This window comes from Dermacentor albipictus, unplaced genomic scaffold (assembly GCF_038994185.2).
Source record: "Dermacentor albipictus isolate Rhodes 1998 colony unplaced genomic scaffold, USDA_Dalb.pri_finalv2 scaffold_34, whole genome shotgun sequence".
Classification (NCBI taxonomy): domain Eukaryota; kingdom Metazoa; phylum Arthropoda; class Arachnida; order Ixodida; family Ixodidae; genus Dermacentor; species Dermacentor albipictus.
In genome coordinates this window covers 1,248,508-1,273,737 of record NW_027225588.1, presented here as the reverse complement: position 1 = coordinate 1,273,737, position 25,230 = coordinate 1,248,508, and the positions used below count along the sequence as shown (strand labels likewise).

The 25,230-nt window shown below is 44.8% G+C and overlaps 1 protein-coding gene across 6 annotated transcripts in view; it reads right to left on the bottom strand.

Annotated features, from left to right (window-relative positions):
* Positions 1-25,230, bottom strand: part of LOC135921217 (carboxypeptidase M-like) — an 85,652-nt gene that overhangs the window by 5,668 nt on the left and 54,754 nt on the right. For all 6 annotated transcript variants that reach the window (XM_065455531.2, XM_070529875.1, XM_070529878.1 and 3 more), the window contains 3 exons: positions 18,053-18,226; positions 12,640-12,792; positions 369-511 (listed from right to left, as the gene is read on the bottom strand). In XM_065455531.2, the coding sequence (XP_065311603.1) occupies positions 369-511; positions 12,640-12,792; positions 18,053-18,226 (470 nt within the window). The remainder of the gene's footprint in view (positions 1-368; positions 512-12,639; positions 12,793-18,052; positions 18,227-25,230) is intronic.

The window sequence follows — 25,230 nt, the reverse complement described above, 5'->3', positions numbered from 1 at the left end:
AAGCATTACATTTTCAGACACAAGAAAGCCCACTGCATTCTCACCATTCGATAAAATTACCGATGTCAGCTGCAGAGTCTCCTACGCCTGAACCTCCGGTGCACAATAAAGTTTAGACGCGCTTCAAGGGGAAGCCTACTCGAATCGCGATCCGTATTGTGGGCCGCACTATAAGAACGCTCGCCCTTGCAAGGTCCCCCTTGCACGGAGTCTCTTTGACTGATCTGATCGCCTCGCCCATCGCCACAGTGAGTGCGGTCCGCAAGTGTGTCCGTGAATGCCACGTCGGCGACGTGTAGGCGACAGTGCAGTTACTGGTCTATGTTAGAAACTCAAGCAGGCCAACGTGTCGATTTGATTGAACGCACCGTTAGTGTGTAGCTGCCGGGTCTGAGTATCTTCCAGTATTCGCCTCTGGGCGATGTCATGAATGTACTTCTGAGTCCCGTCGTGCGCACAGTTGCTCTGGCGACGGGACGGCCTTCTTCATCCATTACGATGCCACGTACGCCTGCGGAAAGCAGCAAAGAATCACGAGTGGTGAAATAACACTGGCGACCAACATCACGGATATTAAAACCAGTATTCAAAAGACTAGGCTAAGCGAGATAACTTGGTTACGTACATACTAAGAAGGGTCGCGAACTACATTGTCAGTCAGATAGTACAGATTTAAGATATTGACGTTAGGAATGCAGGTTGACTGAAAAAGAACACGTCACTAGGCGCATCCTAAAAGCGAATAATACGCACATCATAGCTCTTCCATACGATGGCGCTTGACACCACCCATTTCGCCACAAATGTGAGTGGGTTTCTTGGAGAATCACAAAGCTGTCCTTTCGGAAAATATATTGCGCAAAAAAAATTTTAAATTTTATTTAGGTCCCGAATCTGCAGAATTGGTTAAGAGAAACATCGTAGCGGTGGGGAGGGGGGAGATGCCGGATCAATGGTGACGGCACAGGGGTTTCTTTGCCCTTTACCCACATATTGGTACACGAGTGCATTTAATGCCACCGCCACTGTCGAGAATCGAACCGGAGACCTCCTACTCGGTAGCAGGGCGCTATAGTCACTGATTTGCTGAGGCTGGTGCAAGTTACAAGTGGGTGGATATAAAGGGCTTCCAAGAGCAGCGTCATTTGAAAATAACTATAAACTCCAATTGGATGTTGTGCAGTCTTTGCTCCCTTTCTTAAAACCTGTATTGAATATCAATATTTATCCGTCTGTTTTCCATACGTTCTTAAATTATGCTATAGTGTATTATAACAAGAAACATAAGGGGGGGGAAGAAGGCTCGCTTTTATGGTCAGATATTTGCACAAGATACATAAATAACTACATAAGGTACAGAACTCGGGAACGTGAGCCTTATCAATGTTCACCTGCACGTAGACCTAGCCATAAAGCAAGGAAAATAAATGATTGATTGATTAGTAGTGTTTATCGGCGCAAGGGCCAGATGTGGCCAAAGAGCGCCAAGTCGATGATGAGTGCTTCTCAATGATATGTGAGTGTTAACTGGGAGGAGTAATAAAACACGACTGTATAGTGGCCTAAAATATTCAATAAAAAGTGCAAAATATGCATGTGGTGCAATGAAGATGTAAAAGGCCCTAAAATGTATTCGCTCTAAAGTCGTAAAATAAGAATATCTATATATTAAAAATGACAGTGATTGATCGTGTCTCCGATGACAATAGATGTTTCACGAGATAGGGATGATCAGTAAGATATGTAGAATCTGTAGCACTAGTGCCTCAGCAAGGCCTTGAAAGCAAGGGCTGGGAGACACGTGCTCTAGAAAATGGTTTCGTTGCAGCTACGACGTCCAGGTGGAGGCCGTGCTACAAGTAGCCTGGCCAAATCACTTGTAAGGTGTCCGTTTCAGTTAGAAGGTTTAATACTGATTGAAAAGTAAAAAGCGGTTCATTGCTGAGAAAGAATGCTGGGTGTAACGGTATGTGTTGGAGATAAGCAGAAGGAAAGTACTTTTTTCTTTCTGCCTCTATTTCTGTGCATTGGATAAGAACATGGATAACTGTAAGCCTCTTGCCACATTTGGTACATGTCGGAGGTTCGCTTCCCGTCAAAAGGTAGGAGTGAGTGGCGTAAGTATGTCCTATTCTTAACCTACAAAGAAGCATTTCCTTATGTCTTGATGTTCTTTCAGATATCCAGTTCCCTAATTTTGGTTTGATAACGTGTAGCTTATTCTCTACTGCATTATCCCATTGGTCCTGCGAGTGCTTCCTCAGTTTGTGGCGTAAAAATGGCTTAAGTTCTGTTGCTGCTATGGGTTTATTCGCATCCGTTTCATTACACATGACTGACGTTGCACTTTCGTCAGCCGCTACGTTGCCTTTCATGCCCCTATGGCCAGGTACCCAACATAGGACGATGTTTTGGTTGTACATTAATGCTAGGCATAGTTGTGTGTATAGTTCATTAAAAACAGGGTTCTTATGTTTTCGAAAACTCATTAAGGCCCTTATTACGCTTAATGAATCTGTGAAAATGATGGCCTTATTCAGATTTGTTTGTGTGATGTGCTTTACAGCTGAGAGTATTACGTACGCTTCAGCCGTAAAAATACTTGTGTTAGGATTCAGAGTACCGGAGGTGGAAAAAACTGGCCCAAGAGCTGCATACGCGACACCAGCAAATGACTTGGAAGCATCTGTATAAAACTCGGCACAGCAGTACTTCGCTTGAAGTTCGAGGAAGTGTGATAATATGTGTGCCTCTGGTGCATGTTTCGTTATTGCAACAAAAGAGATATCGTAATCCATGGTCTGCCATTCTCAAGGCGGTGGAAGGCGAGTGGGAGGCAGAATATTTTCTGGGAAGTGTATGTCTGTTTTTTCTGCCATTGCTTCCAAGCGCAGGCTCAAAGGAGTTCTAATTAGTGGGCGGTTACGGTAAAGTCTGGCAGCGGAGAGGTCGCTAACGATGGAATGGCATGGATGTTCGGTGTCTGATTTTACCTTAGTGTAGTATGATAAACTTAGGAATGTTCTGCGTAGATGTAAGGACCATTCGTTGGACTCAACACAGAGACTTTCAACAGGGCTGGTTCTAAAGGCGCCTGTTGCCAGTCATATACCCAGGTTGTGGACTGGGTCAAGAATCTTTAGCGCAGTCACTGTTGCAGAGTGGTACACCACGGCTCCGTAGTCGAGGCGTGATTGTACGAGACTCTTATACAGGCTAAGCAGACACTTCCTGTCACTGCCCCAAGTTGTTCGAGAGAGCAGCTTGAGGAGGTTCATGGTCTTCAGGCATTTTTCTTTAAGATATTTTAAGTGGGGAATGAAGTTAAGCTTTGTGTCCAGGATAACACCTAAGAATTTGTGTTCAGGGCTAACAGTTAGTCTTCCTCCATTAAGGTTAATGTCTGGTTGTGGTAGTACACCTCTCCCGTTTGAAAATAAGACACATGTGCTTTTTTGGGGGTTCAACTTAAAACCATTCTCGTCAGCCCACCTTGAGAGTCTATTGAAGTCAAGTTGTAGCTGCCTCTCGCAAATGCTAGCATTTCATGACCGGAACCCTATCTGTACATCGTCCACATAGACGGAGTAGAAGAGTGTGTGAGGCAATACGGTGTGGAGGGAGTTCATTTTAACAATAAATAACGTACAGCTCAGTACTCCACCCTGCGGTACACCTGTCTCCTGTAAAAATGGTCTAGACTGCACGTTGCCAACTCTAACACGAAATGTCCTGTCAGAGAGATAGCTTTCAATTATTCTCAGCAGGTTGCCGCGAATGCCCATTGCAGAAAGAGCCCGAAGGATCCCGAAGCGCCACGTAGTATCATATGCCTTCTCCATGTCAAGAAACACTGATAACACAAGCTGTTTGTGGACAAACGCTTCCCTGATGTACATTTCCATGCGTACAAGCTGATCTGTCGTCGATCTGTCGTCGATCTGCCTTCTCTAAAGCCACATTGATATGAATCTAATTTCTTGTTAATTTCTAGATAATGTACCAGGCGAGTGTTTACTATTTTCTCAAAAACTTTGCATAAGCAGCTCGTCAATGCTATAGGCGTATAACTATTTGCCAAAGAAGGGTCCTTAGCCGATTTCAATATGGGAATTATGATGGCCTCTTTCCAAGCAGAGGGAATGTGGCCGGACGACCATATAGAATTGTAAAGACAAAGAAGCGTTTTTTGTGTTTCAGGCGGCAGGTGTTTTAGCTTTTCATATAGAATGCGGTCAGAACCGGGGGCAGATTTGTTGCAGCTGTTTAGGGCTGCCTGAAGCTCTGCCATGCAAAAAGGTCTGTTGTATGCCTCGAATTTTGTGCTTTTCCGGTCTAGTGGTTTTCCTTCTATTTGCTTTTTGTACCTTTGGAATGTTTCAGAATAGTGCGACGAGTTGGATATCTGTTCCAAATGTGCGCCAAGAAAGTTCGCCTGGTCTTCCATGCTGTCGCCTTGAGTATTCACCAAAGGCAGCGAGTAAGGCTGTCGACCCTTTATTCTATTCACTCTATTCCAAACCTTTGTTTCATCAGTGTATGAGTTAATTCCCGATATATACTTTCTCCAACTCTCTCTTCTAGCTTCTCGCCGCGTTCTCCGACCCTGGGATTTGACCTGCTTGAAATTAACTAGATTTTCTGCTGTCGGAGAATCCCGAAGTAAACCCCATGCCTTGTTTTGCTTCTTTCGCGCTTTTCAACACTCATCGTTCCACCACGGAACACAGTGTTTTGTGGACAATCCACTTGTTATAGGGATTCATTTGGAGGAGGTGTCAAGGAGAAACACTGTAAAATATTCAATCGCAGCGTCTATGCTTAAAGCACATATGTCGTCCCAGGATAAAGAAGCAAGACTTTCGAACTTTTCCCAGTCAGCTGAGTCAGTTCTCCAGCGAGGTAATTGTGGAAGACATTCATTAGACATTGGTGTGCTTAGAACTACAAGGAAGTGGTCGCTCCCGTAAGGGTGTTCAATAACTTTCCATTTAAAGTAAGGTAGAAGAGTAGGAGATGCAATGCTAAGATCTATTGAGGAGTATGTTTTGTTTGCCAGATTGTAATACGTGGGCTCCTTCCCATTCAAAAGACATGCACCTGAGGAAAAAAGGAACTGTTCAATCAGGCGACCTCTCGCGTCACAGCGTGAGTCGCCCCATAGGTTGCTGTGTGCATTTAAATCTCCAAGCACAAGATATGGTTCGGGTAACTGATCTATTAATGTTTGGAATTCTTGTTTGTGAAGCTGAAAATGCGGCGGTATATATAAAGAGCAGATGGTTATCAATTTATTTAAAAGTACAGCTCGAATGGCCACTGCCTAAAGGGGCGTTTGTAGCTGTAGGTGTTGACAGGCTATAGATTTGTCAGCTATGATGGCTACACAGCCTGATGATGCGAGAGCATCATCGCGGCCCTTCCGAAAAATAACATAGTGACGAAAAAAGTGTTTATGTTTAAATTTCAAGTGAGTCTCTTGGACACACAGCACTTTTGGAGTTAGTTCATTAGGGATTTCTTGGACATCATCGAGGTTGCAAAGCAGGCCTCTGATATTCCACTGAATAATTAGTGTATCCATATTAAAATAAATTTTGTGCTATGTGTCGAAGAGAATGTACATCGTTTAGCTTACAGCGCCCTTTTGAGGCTCTGTAATTTGAGTTTTGTCTTTCCTAGAGCGGTCGACAAATTCGCGCCGCTCCTTAGGCGTCAACTGCGCCTTCTGACAGGGTGTTGTGTCCATGGCCTCTTGTCTTGGGCTCTTGTCAAGGCGAAGGCCTTGTCTCGGAAGACAAAAGCCTTGGAGCCCACCGTGGTGGTGGTTGGTGGGCTAGTCTTGACCTCGGAGCTGGGTTGACTGGTGCCAGCACCAGCAGAGGCCTCCACTCTGGACAAATTCGGGAGGGGTAGGGCAGCCTTCGCTGCTCCCACCGTGGGGGCGGGTGGCGTTGCCACACGCTCGCTATGCGTGGCGCTAGCGTCCGCCAAGTGCCGTTGTGGTACTGCCCCCCGACGTACCACTTCGGGGAAAGATGTGCTCTGTGCAAATGTGTGTGAGATGCGTTGTCGTGCTTCTCTGAAAGTTATGTTTTCTTTTACCTTTATCGTAATTATTTCTTTTTCTTTTTTCCAGACCGCGCATGATCGAGAATATGCAGGGTGGCCACCGTTACAATTGCTACAACGGGGCTCCCCCTTACAGTCATCTGCAGAGTGATCATTGTTGCCGCATTTTGCACATGTTAGCCACCCTCGGCAGCTCTGGGAAGCGTGGCCAAACCTCTGGCATTTAAAACAGCGTCGCGGGTTGGGGATGTACGGTCATACTCTGATTTTGATATATCCAGTTTCTATTGTCTCTGGTAACGTGCTAGAGCCAAAGGTAACTATCAGGTGTTTTGTTGGCAGCTCCTTATTGTCCCGTCTTATCTTTATTCTTTGTACATTTATTACATTTTCATCCTTCCATCCTTCCAGGAGTTCTTCATCGGTCAAGTCCATCAAGTCGATGTCAGAGATTACGCCTTTGGCCGTATTCATGGTTCGGTGTGCTGTTACACTGATAGGGATGTCTCCAAGTTGTACAAGGTTCGTTAGCTTGTCACGTTGTGCTTTGTCTTTCAGTTCAAGTAATAGGTCCCCACTGGCCAGCTTGCCGCCTCCAATGGTCTCTGTGAGATACTTCGCCAAAATGAATGGTGAAATCGTTCTTGCCTTTTTGTCAGGTCTGTCACTGTGTACAACGTGAAATTTCGGGAAAGTCTGAGTGGGTTTTAGAGAAAACTGAAATGTAGCATCGGTGCGCCCCCTTTTAGAGGGACGATCGGTTGAAAAAGGGTTGGAAGTTCCCATGAAATATGTTGAGTATTCAGCAACGATGCCAGTCACCCACCACCGAGCCGAACAAGGGGACAAGGCAAGGTATGTGGTGAAACAAGCCCTGCCATGTCAACTGTACATCGTCGTTATAACCATATATGTTATAACCAAGGTAGGTCATACCACACCAGGTTAACCCTGGCCGCCAGGAATGTTGGAAGTTATCAGAAAAAAAGAAGACAGGAAAGACTAAAAGGGAGAGGGAAAGGCGAAGATGTGCGAAGACAGAGACAGGAAAAGGCGACTGCCGATTTCCCCCAGGTGGGTCAGTCCGGGGGTGCCGTCTACGTGAAGCAGAGGCCAAAGAGGTGTGTTGCCTCCGCCGGGGGCCTTAATGGTCCTAACACCCGGCACGGGGAGGGCATGGCTACACGCGGGAGGGTCCAACCCTCGTGTGCTCGGGTACGTGGTGTCGCAACACCCCAAACGCCTGCTGACGCAGACGCCCCTGCGGGGGAAAATAAATGATATCTTGACCTACGTTTAGCTGTGTTTCGTGGTTTTGGTACCAAAACAGTATTATTTAATGTTGAATGGTTTTCCAACTCGCTCAGTTATTGCACATTTTTTGTCCTCACCGCAAGACCTTTGGCGGGGAATAGAAATTGGACCGGCGCATTTTCGCCCACGGCCCGTAAGGCACGGCAACATGTGGTAGATCTTCAACGTAGCGCGCTAATGTTACAGAGGTAAATGATATTAAAAAATGCCAATACTAATATTGTTCGCCGATAGTGAATGCCGAGTGCGGGAGGTACTTCAGAAGGCTGTTTCGGGTCGCCTTCAGCATCAACATGCTTGCACAATTAGCCTATGCGTTTACTTTCGTCTTCACCAGCCGCATGAATCGACTCTAGGGGAAAAGCTGGGCGAGAAAAATGGCAACCGCAAGACATCCCCATGTTGCTAGCTCTACTTTTCGCAACGATAAAGATATTGAAAATAGGACGCACAAAAAAGCATTTACAGGCAACATGTATATAAGGACAACTTGCAAAGTTTATTCTGTATGCATTTTAGAAAAATGCGATTGGTGTTTATAAAATAGCACTGTAATATTTTTGGTGCGCGAAAGAACGCGTTTGAAGGCACCTGAACAAGATGGGGCCGTCCTACTGAGGGAGGCTCTGGCTCCCATTGATTTCGCGTCTCGTCAGAATTGCGTGTCTCACCTGCGTGCAACATGGACGCGCCCTTGCGGTTAACGGTTTCAGTGCATGGTCGCTATGAGGAGCTTTTCTTCTAGAGGTGGTAATAATAACTCCATGCCAGAATGAGCAACCTGTCTAGGTCGCTTAAGCCTGGTTATCAGCTTCCGGTCTGATAGAGGAGATGAGTCCGCACGCTATTCTAGCCACCTTAGACGCTCCGTCTAGGAGATCGCCACCGTCTTGAATTTCGCAAAATCTGTTCTTGGAGCGACATAACCGGTTATGGTCAAATTTCATCTAATACAAAGTGAACAAAGTGGCGCTAGTGGTCAGATGCCGTTCACGTGACTGTGTTTGTCTAGCAAATGGAGTAAGATGAGTTAGAACTCTAAAACGCGAAGTGTGGCCATTGTAGAGTAGCTTTAAGTGGCGGTATCAACAGCCAAGCTTTCTGTGCCCGCTTGACTATGCGACACTCTTCAGTAAGAGATTTGTTTTCCCCCACAGGGCATACGTGACCACAGAGTGACTGGCTGGGAATATCTGCGGCCACGTCGCCCTCCCCCTTTGGCGTCCGCAGTTCCCAACATATACTTGCTACGCTGCTATCCATGGGCACAGCGTCACGGAGAGGGAGTGTAAAACAATGTTCAAGCAGCTCGTTGAAAACTGCTGCTCCGAAAGCACTAGCCATCATTAACACTCCATATGCCATTCAAGCATGCTCTAAATGAAGCCGAAATCAAGCAACAATTCAGGCTGGCGGTAGTTTTATTCACCAGCCTTAAAGAACAGTGAAAAAAAAACTGTGTAAGAAATTGGAACGTACAATTACATTTTTTAGGTTCTTGACTGAAATAACGTTCGTAATCTGAAGTCACTATGTCATGAAATTTTCGGGCACCGTGTATGGGGTGTTTTGCGAATATGGATTAGTTTTATACTATCTTTTGTGGATTTCAAGCTCGGTTATCTTTTCTCGCTGATGTAAGAGATCGAGAGTACAATATTTGTTTTTAATTTTGAGGAGTAAAACGTGTAGGGGCACATTAAAGCTATTCTTTCGTCTTTATTTGTTTTGTATTGTGCAGCACGCGTATTTGACAACATTTCACCAGGTAAACCTCTCATTTACCGTCTAATTGCTTTTCGTGGGGATCAACGCTCGGTAATAAGAACGTAGGTATATGGAGCGCCATTGGAAACTCGTTTTCCACGCTTAAAACAAAAATATAGTTAATCAATATTTCGGAGCGGAAATATTATGTCTCGATTCAACCAAGTGCATGATTGGACATGTTTTTACCAGAACCATCAACACGCTGTATGAACGGCTAAAAATAAGCCTGGATGGAGTTTTCAGGAAAGGTAACGTTGTCTGCTCGTGATGGGCTACGTTATCTGCCTGTGAAGAGATTTCACAAAGCTAGGGTCCTAGACACCTAACTGAGCTTATATTGAACCTACAAAAGAGGTCCATTCGTACTACTGAAATTTTCAAAAAATTCGAAACATTACAGATCTCAGCGCATAAAAAGCGGTGTTTATCATATATTGCTTAAAAATGTTTGCGGGTAGTCAACCTACTCTGTAAAGTACAGCAAGGCAAATTGTAATACTTGTAACAATACTTGTTTTTGACAATGCTTTTTCTCACACTTCGCATTGCGGTTTACGGAAAAATGCCAAGAATCCTCACGTTGCTAAAATCTTGTCGTTGCAATGTATATTTTGGGAGAAGCCGTCTACGTTACTGCAAGGTCTGTCTATCTATAAAAAGGAATATATGATTGGAACAGCGGACGTACTTGAGTATTCTTCATTCTGGTTCGTTTTATATAGCGCTTGTAAAGCAAGCATCAGTGGTGTGTGCGAGCCACGTCAAAAGATCGTGCCTCTGAAAGTGGTAGACACCAATCCGGAAGCTGCTTGTAGCAGTCTGAAAAGTCGATGGCGATCTCGTTGTGGCGTTCGAAGCACCCACCTGCCACAGCCGACCAAGACATTTTGTGCAGTGAACAAACACTGAGCCACATTTTTCACTATTATTCACAGTACATGAATATCCATTGCTGAATCCATCCTTATTTTGGTCAAAACCTTTGGGATGTGACCATTTCGCATCAATTACTCAGAAACAAAGTTGTGTTGATCATAGTTTCAAACTAAAATTCAGGAAAAACAAAGTGGCTTTAGCGTCTGCTATTGGGTGTTTCCCCAGCCTAGTAGTCAGGGACAGCCTACGTGTGTTTGTCCCAACTCCCGCCTTGTGGCTTCGAACAGACGTAAAGAAGATAATTTGCAATCGCGAACTATTGGCTCGATAGGAGTTATGCTCCAATTTCAGTCATACTGCTATTTGCAAAACAATTTACAGAATACAAATTGTGGAGAACATCGGAAATGTTTGCGCACACCGGGCACTAGAGAATCCATGTAACCTAGATTTAGTGACTGTGATGTGTGGTGCGCGACATGGTGCGGTGATCGGGACGGTCAAGAGCAGATGACAGTGAGCGCACGCGCGCCGAGGTGGATTCCATGCTGGAAGAAGGAAAACAACGACGCCGAAGAGCGTCCGGCACGAGAACGCGCGGCGCATGAAAATCAACAAAAAGAAGAAAAGCAACCAATTAGGAAAGACCACGGGGAGTCAGGCAGCCAATGGGAAAATGCCGAATCGGCCAGATCAGAAGAAAAAGCGTGGTGCGCTGGCAAAAGGCGAGGACACGCAAGGAGACGCAGGGGAGACGCAGGGGAGACGCCAGGAGAGCCCCAGGAAGCGACGGCAGGAGGAGGTCAACCACCGGAGCGGGCGTTGAAGACGGGCCGTCGGGTTCCGGACCCGAGCTACCAGGTCTTCACCCGACCGGGGCCTCCTGCCAACCTGTGCCTGTGCGTCGCCCGTCTACCTGAGCCGGCCGCCAGCTCCTCAAGGCCGGTGAGCTTCTGCGCCCGTGGGCAGCACGAGAACAGTCGGGCTACGGGCCCGAGTTCTACGCCAGCTGCCAGGCCAGAACGCCGCCCCCGTCTGTCGTGCCGCCTGCTGCCCGAGGCAGGCGTTCGAGTTTCTGTGCCCGTGGGCAGGACAAGAGCAGTCGGGCTACGCGCCCGAGCTCTACACCCAGCTGCCCGGCCAGAACGCCGCCGCCATCTGCTCGTGCCACCAGGCCGCCTGGTTTACTTCTCCGGGACAGAGCTGGCCAGCTCCGGTCGCCCGGTCAACCAACGTAGACCACGACCTTTGGTGAGACCGGCGCCACTCCTTTCATCAGCTTGTCGCAGTGTCGCCGCGTCGAGACTGTTATGTATCCCTGCCGTCGTGGCAAGCCCGGACTCGCGCACCACTTAGCTCCATACTAGCCCCAAAAGTGTGTCTTGATGTGTATTTGAGTGTATGTTTTATGTTTGCTATTTTCTTCTATTTATTTTTAAGCCTTCTTTAGTTCCATTAAACATTTGTGTGTGTGTTCGAAACGAACGGCTTTGTCCTCAATTGGGTTCTCGGAGGCTCCGCCTAAGAGAACCATCAGAACCTTTTGAGTACACGAACCTTTGCCCACATATTAGGGTCATCACAGTGACACGCCTATTCGAAATAGACATACTTTCTTGTGCGCTGTCAAAATGACATGGTAATATGTATTAGTAGTGAGCGTGAAGCGCTCAACTGCTTTAAAGACGTTGCGAGTCTAGGCGGCAACACAACATAACTAAAAATAGCAATAAAAGAACGTAGCCGTGTTTTAACGAAGCCGCGCGCTATTAGGAAGGAAATTCCATGGAGTACCCATCAATACTATGTTGGTTAGACGACATCAGCTGTAAACTTTTTTTCTGGTAGCGTTACCATATGACCATAGAACTCTAAAGCCTCGATCAAGAAGAGCCCATCCAAAATAAAAAAAAAATGTCGGTGAACTTTCTTTGAAGCCATCTACGAAGGCTGATGCTCCTGTGGCAAGCGATACTACTATATAAAAATTGACGGGATAGATGCCACCCAAGTTCTATTTTATGTACTTTCAGTGACAGATTATGTGCGCTTCATCACGGCTTGAAGTGCGTAAGTTGCTAGTTATACAGGAGGCATTCATTAGGTACAGCGTCTATAGTTGAATGAAGAAACGCACATCAAAGCACATTACTCGCAAATGATACAGCAGGACGACCTGACGATATTGCGATAGGCACGGCCAACGCCCAATTGAAAGAAAAGTCGACACTAGACCGATATAGTTACGCGATGGATAGACAAAATTAACTTTGATATGATTGTCATGTGTCCGCCTCCAAAGCCACACATATGCATTACCAGTTGAACTATGCGGCATTCCTACGAGTACGGTGCACCAATATGCAAGGAAATACCACATATCCCTAAAATCAGCAAAAACGTTTTGTCTCCTAAATAAAAAAAAACATGTCATAACGCGGATTTATCAGCACAATAACTGTACGGTAAACAGCAGTGAAGGGCTTTTTGAATTGTATTTGTGGAAGTGGATGCTTAAACACAGAGTGTTTCCTTTTATATTGGTTGATTGCGTACGTTATGATGAACAGCAAGCTTTTTGAAGAATGAAGAGGATCATGCACTCGCCTTTATGAACTTCGCCTAAGTAAGCGATAAGGGGCATCTTGTTCTCCTCCCACATGCGCGGCAACTCGCTGCTGTTCGGGAACTTGCAGCATGAAAGCTCCAGCGTCACATCCAGACAGCCTTCGTGGATGTAGTTGTAGTCAGCCATGCTTCCTGCACAAGACGACGCCGAGACGATTCAGCGATGCAGTGGTTCTCGAAGTTTCTGCCATTGCGAGCTCTTTAACTCAATCCCATCCTCCACCCTAGCTCAGAGGCTATGGCGTTGCACTGCTGAACATGAGGTCGCGGGTTCAATTCCGGCTACGACGGCCGCATTGCGGTGGGAGTGGAGTGCAAAAACGCTCGTGTGTGTGTGTGTGCATTGGACGCGCGGTAAAGATTTTCAGGCGGTATAAATTAATCCTGAGCCCAGTGCTACGATGTGCCTCATAAACAGATCGTTGTCCGGGCAGGTAAAAGCCAAGAATTAAAATTTATCCACTCCGATGATACTCAGTAATCTCTCAAATACATTACTCTGTTCTTCATATATTTGGTCGAAAAAGAAGGATGCCAAGAAAACGAGACGCGCTCTCAAGGTAGCAATGTATCATGTTTATGCCGGTGAGGGTAATATCTGGATACGTTATGCGCAAGTAGCGTTCTGTGATCAATGAGAGACGCAATATGTCATGCTGGATACTACGGAACGCGCTCACTTCGAGTTGTACTCAAGAGAAACAACGAAGTGACGTTAAACATGACCACTGATACTCGTTTTCTTGTTTAAAGTGAATCGAAGTACGGAAGTACCTTCACACAGGCAGACCTGATGAAAAAAAAAATTGTAGTTTCGTACAATGATTGTAAAGCAGTGACGCGATAGCGAGAGCGAAACTATGCGCAGTATTTCTTGTTTTGTTTTGTGCGGTGTCGATTGTAGTAGACATTCGCGGACGCACGCGAGAGATCTCTCGAGATCAAGAGAACTTCAGTTCAGCCCGAGTCGTTTTCCTTTGAGGAGGTGGCGCCCCCTGGCGGTGGAGAAACAGAACTCTTCTTTCCTCCTCATTCCAATGAAAACATTCCCTCATCGCCCACTCGCGTCGCTTATATTTTTTCACTTCGGGGTTGGTTCCTGAATAAGCACTAACTAAAGGTTCCTCAGCTCGGACCCAACTCCAACGTGGCCTATTGAAATACATGCAAAATGCAAAACCTTTTTCTGAGATAAGGCCTGGACCGATTTAATGACATTTGTTGCATTTTAGCCAGAAAGCTAAATTCTAGTGACTGTTGCATGCGGAATTCTATTTCGGGCCTGAATTTTGTTACAGAAGTTTTGAAACATTCAACAGTTCGAAAGAAATAGATGCACGAAGTTTGCAAATTAATGGCTCTGCATGAAGAACAGATGTCGCGGGTCTGCGAAGGTCACCTATTAGAACATTCAAAGCGGACAAATTTGATATGTGAATTTATATCGTACGTGAATATTTAACGTTGTGTACAAGGTTTCAGCGAAAGCTGTACTTTAATATTACAGATTTTTGTTACAGTCAAGTGCAACACATAAATTTTGTCCGCTTTGGATGTTCTATCAGGTACAATTCGCATAATTGTGATATCATTGTGCATTTCTGAGTTACAGAGCTGTAAACTAAATAGTTTCGTTTTCTGGAAATGTGCGATATTTGCTCATTTTAATTAAAAACTAGCAACCTAACTGAAAATTTGAAACCAGCAGTCACTAATATTGAAGTTCTTTCTTTTAAATGCAACAAACCTAGTCAAGATTGGTGCTGTGGGTGTCAAGAAAAACGATTTCTTCTTTTACAGGTATTTAGATAGGAGCACCCTAGATAAAACTTCCTCTTAAAGTCGGGCAATAGCAAAGACGGGGACACCAGTTGAACTAGTAAGACTTGTGGACGCTGGCCGCTATTTCACAGTTATATGTAAACCATTTGCGAGCTATTTGGCAACTACACCCTTGTAAATTACATGTAAATAGGTGTATTAGGCGCAGGTAGGAATCAGCTAGGACAAGACAAGGACAATATGATATCGCAGGGAGAAGCCTTCGTCCCGCTGTGTACATACTAATTGGGCGATGATGATGATGACGATGACGATGATGATGATTACGACTTGTATAAAGTTCCTCTCTTAACCAGAGTCTCCGTACCTTTTATTCCCCAAAATCCTTAAACTGGTCTAAGCCCTAGCATTAAAGAACTCAGATCGCAACAGTGGTGGCAGCTGTGGGACCGAAGAACCCAGATCTCAGCAGTATCCATATACAGCGCGTGGTAATCTGCAGCGCGTACTGGCAAAAAATAATTCTGGTAACTACGTGTGGATTTCCTTTTCAGTTAGCGCGGTATGACCATTGCACAGGGTGTTTATTTTAGGTTTATATAAAGAATATTTGTGTGCAGTAACGTAGCATTTTAAAAAACTAGTTCCAGGACGAATCCAAAATGTTTTGCCGCTAATTACGCGAGCTTCAGGAGAATAATTAACAGAAATAATTTCCTGGTGTTCTGGGGCCTGTTGCATAAGTGGCAAATATGGAGCCAGACTCAATGTGCCTTCATGTTTTTTAAATTGCAAATCACACGTAACTAGAGATATTCCTTGTAAAATTTGATCAATAAATGCAGTTAATATGGGTGCCGGGAGCGTAGAAGAGGCAGCCACGCTATCGTAGCAGCAGGAGACACCCCGCAACGGAATGCTCGACAAACCTTCAAACTGAACGTCTTGGCCAGTCGCGGACGTTAGTGATACCGCAGGCTTTGCTTGGCAAGTATGTGCGGCTGTGTTTCGGGCTAGGATTCGTCGTGACATATGCCATCATAGAAACTTCATCACACACTTTTTTACGGGGTGCGGCTATCTGCACGTGAGACGTGGTCGGTTTTGATATTGCCTCAAGGGAGCTTTGAAACTCGATGATCACAATCTCGAATTAGGTGGGATTTTCACGATTTTTGAAAAATGGCAGGGCATTGAAATATGACCGCTTCTGGATTTGCCATTTAGGCTTAGACCCCAAGGCACTACTGAAAATGAAATTGATGACTTTTTGTTTCTTAATCTTCTGCAGCCCACGTTACTTCCGGCAACTTGTGGCCGCATCTCCTAGGAACTATCTTGCAATAACGCCACGCCCGCTTCGCAGCGTTGACAACATTTTTTAAAAAAAACATTGTGTATTTTTTAAAAGAAAACGTGCTGCATATATTTCATTCCAGCGCCTATTTGCAGAACTGTGATGGCAAAAGTACCACGCAATCAAGCTTTGCGAGCAGTATATCTGAAAAACAAACAAACAAATATGGACAAAACCAGGCGTGGTCTAATTTGTACATCTGAAAACAGAAACGCATTGGGGCCTTTCCCACAAAGCTTATTGCATTTGGTGTTTAATGAATGCAGTCTAAATATTATATCCATTATTTCATGGCACAACGTTTCTCTCAATATAGGATCTTTTCCAAGAAAATATGACATTTTCTTAAGTGTCACGTGCACTTTGTTCCACAAGCAAAGTTTTAGTTGCTTCGCTGTTAGTAAATGAAAAAAAATTGCCTAATTTCTTTTTTTCTACGTAAGAAAGGCGGCTGTTCTTGCCTTCGTTTCTTAAACGTGTGTTCTTTCCCAAATGTCCAGCTTCAGAAGAACTTCTTGGATTGGTTGGTACTTGCTCTATGACACAATTGTCTCCTAACTAACGCCCACAAATCATAGGCATGAAAGAAAAACTATCCCGACGATGCGAGTGGCAAAGAAGCAAATTCATATGCTTCATTTACACTTTCAAACACCTTCACTAGGCGTGGATGAGTCTCATGCTGTTATATCCGCAGCGTCATGTTATTGATGATCAGTGTGTTTTTTTTTATTTTCCTAATTGCAGTCAGCAAACAGATTCCGACTTCGGCAGCTCAGCCCATTCTGTTCCCCTTATTGTCTCGGACACTGTCGACATTAGATTCATAATACCTCAAAACTGTACGTGCACATACATAGTTCATAGTAAAATATTTTTGCGCGCACAATTGACAAGGACACAGTGAAGGGGGACACACGAGCGCTTACGTAGAGCGCTTATACACGAGCGCTGTACGTAGAGTTTACCTCGAACCCTACCCGTATGGCCCGCTAAGCTACTTGAGCGAGCTTTTCGACCCCACCAAAAGAATTATTCACCAAGTCGTACAATTCGTTCATCTCTTCATCGGAGGTCACACGTGCACCTCTCTATTTCGGTGGCTTTAACCTTGTAGGCACATTACCAGCTACCAAAAATGCACAACAAGACATTGAGTAGCGGAAGCATCAACACATATGTTTCGTAGAAAGCTTTCTTTGCTCTGCAGTGCTAAACATACAATTTATACAAATAAAAGTCCCAAGTGGGTGAGTTGATGCAAGTGTATTATCGTTAACAACATTCATTGCAGGTTCATGCGTCAGAAAGACCAACCATCTGACGTACGTTTTGGTACTTCGCTTAGCCAGTGAATTGCACAATCGCGCAAGTACGTATGCCGCCTATGCACCGTGGTGAAAGGCTCGGCCACTTTTTACGCATAAAAAGGTGCCTAGTGAAACAATGCCACCGGTGACCTTCTATTTGAAGAACACTGATGGCCTAAGCTTTTTTTACCCGTCTGCCCCTTTTGTTTGAAGCTGGCATTTCAAAGCACGTCCGCTGGTTTACTTTGATATGGTGTTAAAAACAGTCTTAAGGTGGTTATACAATACAAAACGATCGACGTAAATTTGGAGACTGCTAAGGGCGATACATGCAACAATAAAGGCTGGTCTGAACTGCATGTGCGAGCATCGGAACCTTGACATATAACTCTGAATTTCATCGGCGTTTGTAACTCTTACGACATACACGGTCATGCAAACCTCGTAAATAATTTACGGTAACATACTACGTCTATAATTCAAAGCGACAAATGTTGAAGAATTTAACTTTAGTTTATCTGAAGGAACTGCCGTGACCCGCATGTAGAGAAATTCCTGTGTTGCTTACTTCGAAAGTTTGTCTGTGCCATTTCCGGCGCACCTCAGTTGGTTCCACGTGGGGTCTGCAACACCAAATTTCCCTTAAACACATGTCGTCTGCTCTAGCAGATGAAACGTGTTCAAGTGACCTTCCTGTCAATGTCCTATTAGTTCTTTTTGCGTGATGTCTGCCAAAAGAGAAGAACCATCAAAACCACAAGGCCTCGCTGGGTTACATGAGGTAACCATTGGCCAAAATGCTTTGTGGCCGATAATATAACAGTCTAACATCGAAAGGATTTGTTTGCTCGCACAGTGCCCGGCTACTTGATGCAGCAGAACGTACGCATGCTTGAATATCTTGGAGTGACTCCCATCATTAGCGCACGTGCGGAGTGCGTACCTTGGAAGGCGTACATGGCGGCGCCGTTAGTTGTACCATTCTCGAACCCCAAGTCATTGATGGAGCAAGGCTCGCCCAGGTGCATGCGGGCATGGTTGAACGAGTAGACGCTTGCGAGGTGCCGGAAAACGTCGTCGTCGTACGTCAGCGAGTCCTGGCGTTCCATCACGAAACCTGAGAGAGACCGTTGCATGCGGCGAAAGGAAATTCAATTTCTGCACTCTTGGTTCGCATAGTATGAAGCCGCCTTGCGCTTGCTTAAATATGCGGCACTTAAAAAAAATTGAGAGCTTGTTCTACCACTGATGCGTACTCTCGCGTTTTGGCTTCTGGCTAGTATCCAGGCTGTTGATATATGTTTCACTTTAACAGTTAGTACTACAATATGCTGTGCCAACTATTAATTGCAATATGCAATTCGAACATGTCATATAGCCTTAGAATATCTTCAAGATCATTAAAGCTCCTTTGAAATATTTGTCGTTCATATATTATACCACCAGCGTTGGGTCAACGGCCATGGAGTTCAGTTTGTGAGAGCAATTCCTTGCCAGTAGGAGAGCATTCCGATAAGGACAGGGCATAGAGGAGCTAATGAAGGTAGAGTAGAGTTCACGTTTAGTAACTGATAGAGGGTTCTAATACCGCAGAGACTTCAACTACGGAATCCTTCATGCTCGGTGTCTTTATTTATTTATTTAGTTGTTTCCCAAATAATAAATTTATTTCTTTCGCAGAATACTATAGGCCTGATAAGTACCCTAACAGGAGGGGCATCAAAGAGGAGAAATATGATTAACCACAAAGATAGAGATGGAATAGTTACACAAAACTAAACAAAAAACAAACATGCTATCAAAACAGCAAACAAATACTGATGTTTAGTAACACTCTGTACAATAAGACAATAAAGAAACTTCCTGGCTCGATGCAAAAAACTTTTACCGGAAACAACTTAAGACAATCTGCGTAACAGAGTCAGTCCTATGTAGTGTTGTTAGAAATAAATTGTCCCATAAAGAGATGGTGCTAGGGAAGAAGGAATATTTAAAACAAATGGTTTTAGCGCTGAAGAGAGTTAATAGACCGTTTTCATCTTCATCATCTTCAGCCTGGTTACGCCCACTGCAGGGCAAAGGCCTCTTTCATGGTTCTCCAACTACCCCGGTCATCTACTAATTGTGGCCATGTTGTCCCTGCAAACTTATTAATCCCATCCGCCCACCTAACTTTCTGCTACGCTTCCCTTCCCTTGTAATCCAGTCAGTAACCCTTCATGATCATCAGTTATCTTCCCTCCTCATTACATGTACTGCCCATGCCCATTTCTTTTTCTTGATTTCAACTAAGATGTCATTAACTAGCGCTTGTTCCCTCACCCAATCTCCTCTTTTCTGAACCCTTAGTGTTACACCCATCATTCTTCTTTCCATAGCTCGTTGCGTCGTCCTCAATTTAAGTAGAACCCTTTTCGTAAGCCTCCAGGTTTTAGCCCCGTACGTGAGTACTGGTAAGACACAGCTGTTATACACTTTTCTCTTGAGGGATAATGGCAACCTGCTGTTCATAATTTGAGAATCCCGGCCAAACTCATCCCAGCCCATTCTTAATCTTCTGATTATTTCAGTCTCATGATCCCGATCCGCGGTCACTACCTGCCCTAAGTAGATGTATTCCCTTGCCACTTGCAGTTCCTCGCTACCTATCGTAAACTACTCTTCTCTTGCGAGACTGTTAAACATTACTTTAGTTTTCTGCAGATTGAACTTAAGACCCACCCTTCTGCTTCGCCTCTCCAGGTCAGTGAGCAAGCATTGCAATTGGCCCTCTGAGTTACTAAGCAAGGCACTGTCATCAGCGAATCGCAAGTTACTAAGGTATTCTCCATTAGCTCTTATCCCCAATTCTTCCCAATCCAGGTATCTGAATAACTCCTGTACACGCGCTCTGAATAGCATTGCAGTGATCATATCTCCCTGCCTGACGCCTTTCTTTATTGGGTTTTGTTGCCTTCTTTATGGAGGACTACGGTGGCTGTGGAGCCGGTATAGATATCTTTCAGTATTTTTACATACGGCTCTTCTGCACCCTGATTCCGTAATGCCTCCATGACCGCTGAGGTTTCGATTGAATCAAACGCTTTCTCGTAATCAATGAAATCTATATATAAGGGTATGTTATATTCCGCACATTTCTCTATCACCTCCTTGATAGTGTGAATTGTTTAGTAGCCCTTACGAAATCCTGTCTGGTCCTTTGGTTGAAAGAAGTCTAAGGTGTTCCTGATTTTATTTTTGATTACCTTAGTAAATACTTTGTAGGCAACGGACAGTAAGCTGATCGGTCTATATTTTTTCAAGACTTTGGCGCCCCCCTTCATAGGGATTACGATTATGTTAGCATTCCTCCAACATTCCGGTACGCTCGAGGTCATGAGGCATTGTGTATACAGGGCCGCCAGTTTTTCTAGAACAATCTGCCCACCATCTTTTAACAAATCTGCTGTTACCTGATCCTCCCCAGCTGCCTTGCCCCTTCCCATAGCTCCCAAGACTTTCTTTACTTCTTCTGGCGGTAATTGTGGGATTTCATTCGTTCTAGACAATTTTCTCTTCCAATATCGTCGTAGGTGCCTCTATTACTGCATAAATCTCTATAGAACTCCTCAGCCACTTGAACTATCCCATCCATATAAGTAATGATATTGCCGGCTTTGGCTCTTAACGCATACATCTGATTCTTGCCTATTCCTAGTTTCTTCTTCACTGCTTCTAGGCTTCCTCCGTTCCTGAGAGCATGTTCAATGCTATGCTTAATATACTTGCTTATGTCAGCTGTCTTACGCTTGTTGATTAACTTGAAAATATCTGCCAGCCCTATAGTAGCTGTATGTTTAGAGGCTATATTACATTGGCGTTTCTTGATCAGATCTTTCATCTCCTGCGATATCTTACTGGTATCCTGTCTAACCGAGTTTCCACTTACTACTATTGCACACTCCGTAATGATGCTTATAAGATTGTCGTTCGTTTCTTCAACATTAAGGTCCTCTTCCTGAGTTAAAGCAGAATACCTGTTCAGTAGCTTGCTCCGGAATTCCTCTATTTTCCCTCTTACCACTAACTCATTGATTGGCTTCTTATGCACCAGTTTCTTCCATTCCCTCGTTAAGTCCAGGCTAATTCGAGTTCTTACCGTCCTATGGTCACTGCAGCACACCTTGCTGAGCACGTGCACATCTTGTATGATGCCTGGGTTAGCGCAGAGTATAAGGTCTATTTAATTTCTAGTCTCGCCATTCGGGCTCCTCCACGTCCACTTTTGGCTATCCTGGGGCGCTATAACGTAAAACTATTCCAAACTTTTCTATTCCAATTCTGCTATCAGCCCTCCGCGATTGGTCAAAAACTTTTTTCGACCACCCTCCACTTCACCTGTCTGTCACGCGACGTTACAAAAACCGCAATACCTCCCCATCTGATATGATGTGTGCACACTGATTATGCATGATTTGACAGAAAAAAGAAAAACAGTTATTTCTGATTCGACCCCTTTTCGCCATTAGCCCTCGGCTATTGGTGAAAAGTTTTCGGGCTGCACCCACTTCACCTGCCTGTCACGCGACGTCACAAAACCGCACGAACTCACCGCGTCAAAGTGACGTGTACGCGATAAAGATGCATTAATATGCTGAACAAAACTGATTTTTTTCCGGAATAGCCGCAGGCTGCCCCGTTCCGAAAGGAATAAAAGATAGCTGCCGCCGATCGCTGAGACGCTGGCTACTCGTACCTGCCGGAGAGCATGGGTGTATTTGCGTATAATAAAACTTCTTGCGTGACCGTGTAACGTTTTCAAGCACTTTCAGCACGTTTACTACCTCATTCTGCCAACTCTTCTTTGCTGAGGGTCAATTTTAGCGTCATTCTTAAGCTTCCGTTGCATGCCGCCGCGATTTTCGACCAGCCACCACAAGCTAAGTAAGGGAAAGCCGACCAATCGCAGACGCCAGCACCACCCTCTTCATCCGGTTATCGGTTTTCAGTGCAGTGGCTCGGCCACATCGAATCCCTCTCCACTTGAGCGTTCTCCTCGCTTCTTGTGAGCCAATTAGATACAACAAGCCGCTCAGTGTAGGCAATGTTATTCGTTTTTCAAGCAAACAAAAGGGACGTCCTATGAACGAGGAGAGCGTTTGATTGGTCTGTTCAGACAACCCTATGGGTGACCGTCCGGTGCTTGCTTCGGTGGTTACGCAAATTTGACGTCAGGAAATTGGAATAGAAACATATTGGAATAGTTTTACGTTATAGGGCCCCTGCTTGCGGAAGAAGGTATGCATTATCCGCATACTATTCTGTTCTACAAACTCTACTAAGAAGTCTTCCCTGCTATTCCTAGAGCCTATGCCATATTCTCACACTGACTTGTCTCCAGCCTGCTTCTTGCCTACCGTGTCATGGAAGTCGCCCATCAGTATAGTGTATTTTGTTTTGACTATACCCCTAGCTGATTCCACGTCTTTACAGAAGCTTTTGACTTCCTGGTCATCATGACTGGATGTACGGGCGTAAGACCTGTACGACCTTCAATTTGTACCTCATATTAAGTTTCTCAAGTAGACCTGGCACTCTCTCCCTAATGATATAGAAGTCCTGTATGGTTACCAGCTATATCTTTAATAATCCGGAATCGGGAAACGTCCCCGCTTTTTAGCACTGTATATGCTTCTTGTGTCCTCCAAACTACTCTGAGACCGATTGCATCCCATTTACTGCCCTCTAATTTCTCCAATAGCACCACAAGACTCGCCTCTCTGGATAACGTTCAAGCGTTAAACGTTGCCAGGTTCAGATTTGAATGGCGGCCTATTTGGACCCAGGTATTCTTAGCACCCCCTGCTGCGTAACAGATCTGACCACTGCCGTGGTCAGTTGCTTCGCAGCCGCTGGGGACTAAGGGCTGTGTTTTGATTGTTGTGTTTACATAGGAGGTTGTGGCCAAGTACTGCACCAGGGTGGCCAATCCTGCTATGGTGAGGGAGTGTGTTACCGGTTCTGGTCACCGGGATCAGGCGACACTCTAGGCCTGTTTATGCAATTTTGTCAACATGCGGATTTTCTTTTCTTTTTTTATCCGGTGGAAAATTGCGCGGCACCGGGATTCCAACCACGGTCCTCTTGCACGCGAGGCGGATACTCTACGTCTACGCCAACGCTGCCCTCTGACCGCTTTACACCGCTTATGCCGCTTTAGCAGACTGTTACCGTGTACTGCAAGCGTCAGCGTATACCGGCTGCGACGACTGAGCATGCACAGAGTTTAGCGGGCACCGGTATAAATTTACCGGAATTCTCAGCCGGACACCGTGTTTCCGCAACAGCATGTCAGCACCGGGGCTTCCCGTTTCGAACCTAATTCGCCAGTAATACTCGCTCACCGTCGTGAGAGCAAGAAATAAATGGTAAAATTGGTTATCGCTTAGTGTCATTTCATGCCGAGGACGCCGTGTAAGCACTCTTACAAGCACTCCGCCAGTGGCAATAATTATTTCTCCGTTAATATCTTTTTCGCACTATATTTCAAATAATGATAACAATTGCATCTCCTTTACTTATGTTCCTTGGCTTCCCTTGAAATCCATTCCGTATCTCTTAATGACCATATGGTACGCTAATGACCTCTGCTACGCTTCCCTTCCAAGGGAAGGGATGCGTTGCAGAGGGCGGCAGAAAGTGAGGTGGGCGGACGAGGTTAAGAAGTTTGCAGGGACAACATGGCCACAATTAGTACATGACCGGGGTAGTTGGAGAAGTATGGGAGAGGCCTTTGCCCTGCAGTGGGCGTAACCAGGCTGATGATGATGATGACTTATGTTCCTTAAGTATATACTTGCAGTGCTCTCTCTATCTACATAAAAAAAATATACAGATGCATCGTACTGTGGGAATCGATTTTAAGCGAGGCATTTTGCAGGTAGCCGGCTTCCGCGTCGGCCCTGCGTCGGTTCGCCTCATATGGATTTTTCACTCTCGCGACGAACTGGATCAGGCGCTCAATGTGGAGCTCTGACATGCTGAGGGTCAGAAAGATGTTAGGCTTGCTTGCCCTTCTGCTCGATCATTGAGCACACGTGCTTCTTCCTCTGTGCCCAGCGTTGCCCCCCGTAGTGCGCCATCCTCGAGCTGCTCAAGTGGACTTCTGATGAATGCAATGACCGAGTTGACCCACTTCTGGTCGAAGCAATGGTCTTCCATGGGCTTCATTGTGAGCTTTGGGAGCCGGTTGGCGTGTGCGGTGGTAACAAACTTGTTTTTTAGTCGTTTTTCATATGGAGCAAACCACCATCCGGTGCACTAGAGTCTTCATGCTCGATCTTATGTGCGAGAGTCCAGGTGAGATTCCGATAACGCTCGACTGACGACGTTGCCGTGACAACGTGACCCCTAGATAGATAGATAGATAGATAGATAGATAGATAGATAGATAGATAGATAGATAGATAGATACGAGTAGATAGACAGACAGATAGATAGATAGATAGATAGATAGATAGATAGATAGATAGATAGATAGATAGATAGATAGATAGATAGATAGATAGATAGATAGATAGATAGATAGATAGATAGATAGATAGATAGATAGATAGATAGATAGATAGATTCAAAGTGGCTGAAGCTAACAAAGAATGCATCGTATCAAGAACTTTTTTGCATCTATTTCCCTCTTCCATGCAATCTTCCGATGCAATGGTCATGTGAAACATTTATAAATAAGTAAATAAATAAATCAAACACAGAATTTACGGGCCAAGCAGGGCGCCTCGGGCCTGAAACCCTAATGAACTGCGTCACTTTTTATCACGCCCATGAAATTCTGTGTGACACTATATGAACTCGCATACTTCACAACGACACATCCGAAACATGACATGCATGTCTGCATATTAATGCAAAAATTAAAAGCAAGCTCTTCTCAAGGCCATACACGGTCATGTTAAATTTTTCGGTACACCATAACAAATTGATTCTCCTCGTACAAATCCGACAAAATAATGCTACAAGGCTAAACTAGAGATAATATAACCGATAAAATACATAAACACTGAAGAAATATACAATAGTTAATTACTGTAAGTTAAAATAAAACTCAGTTACGAGACTGAATCTTGGTTT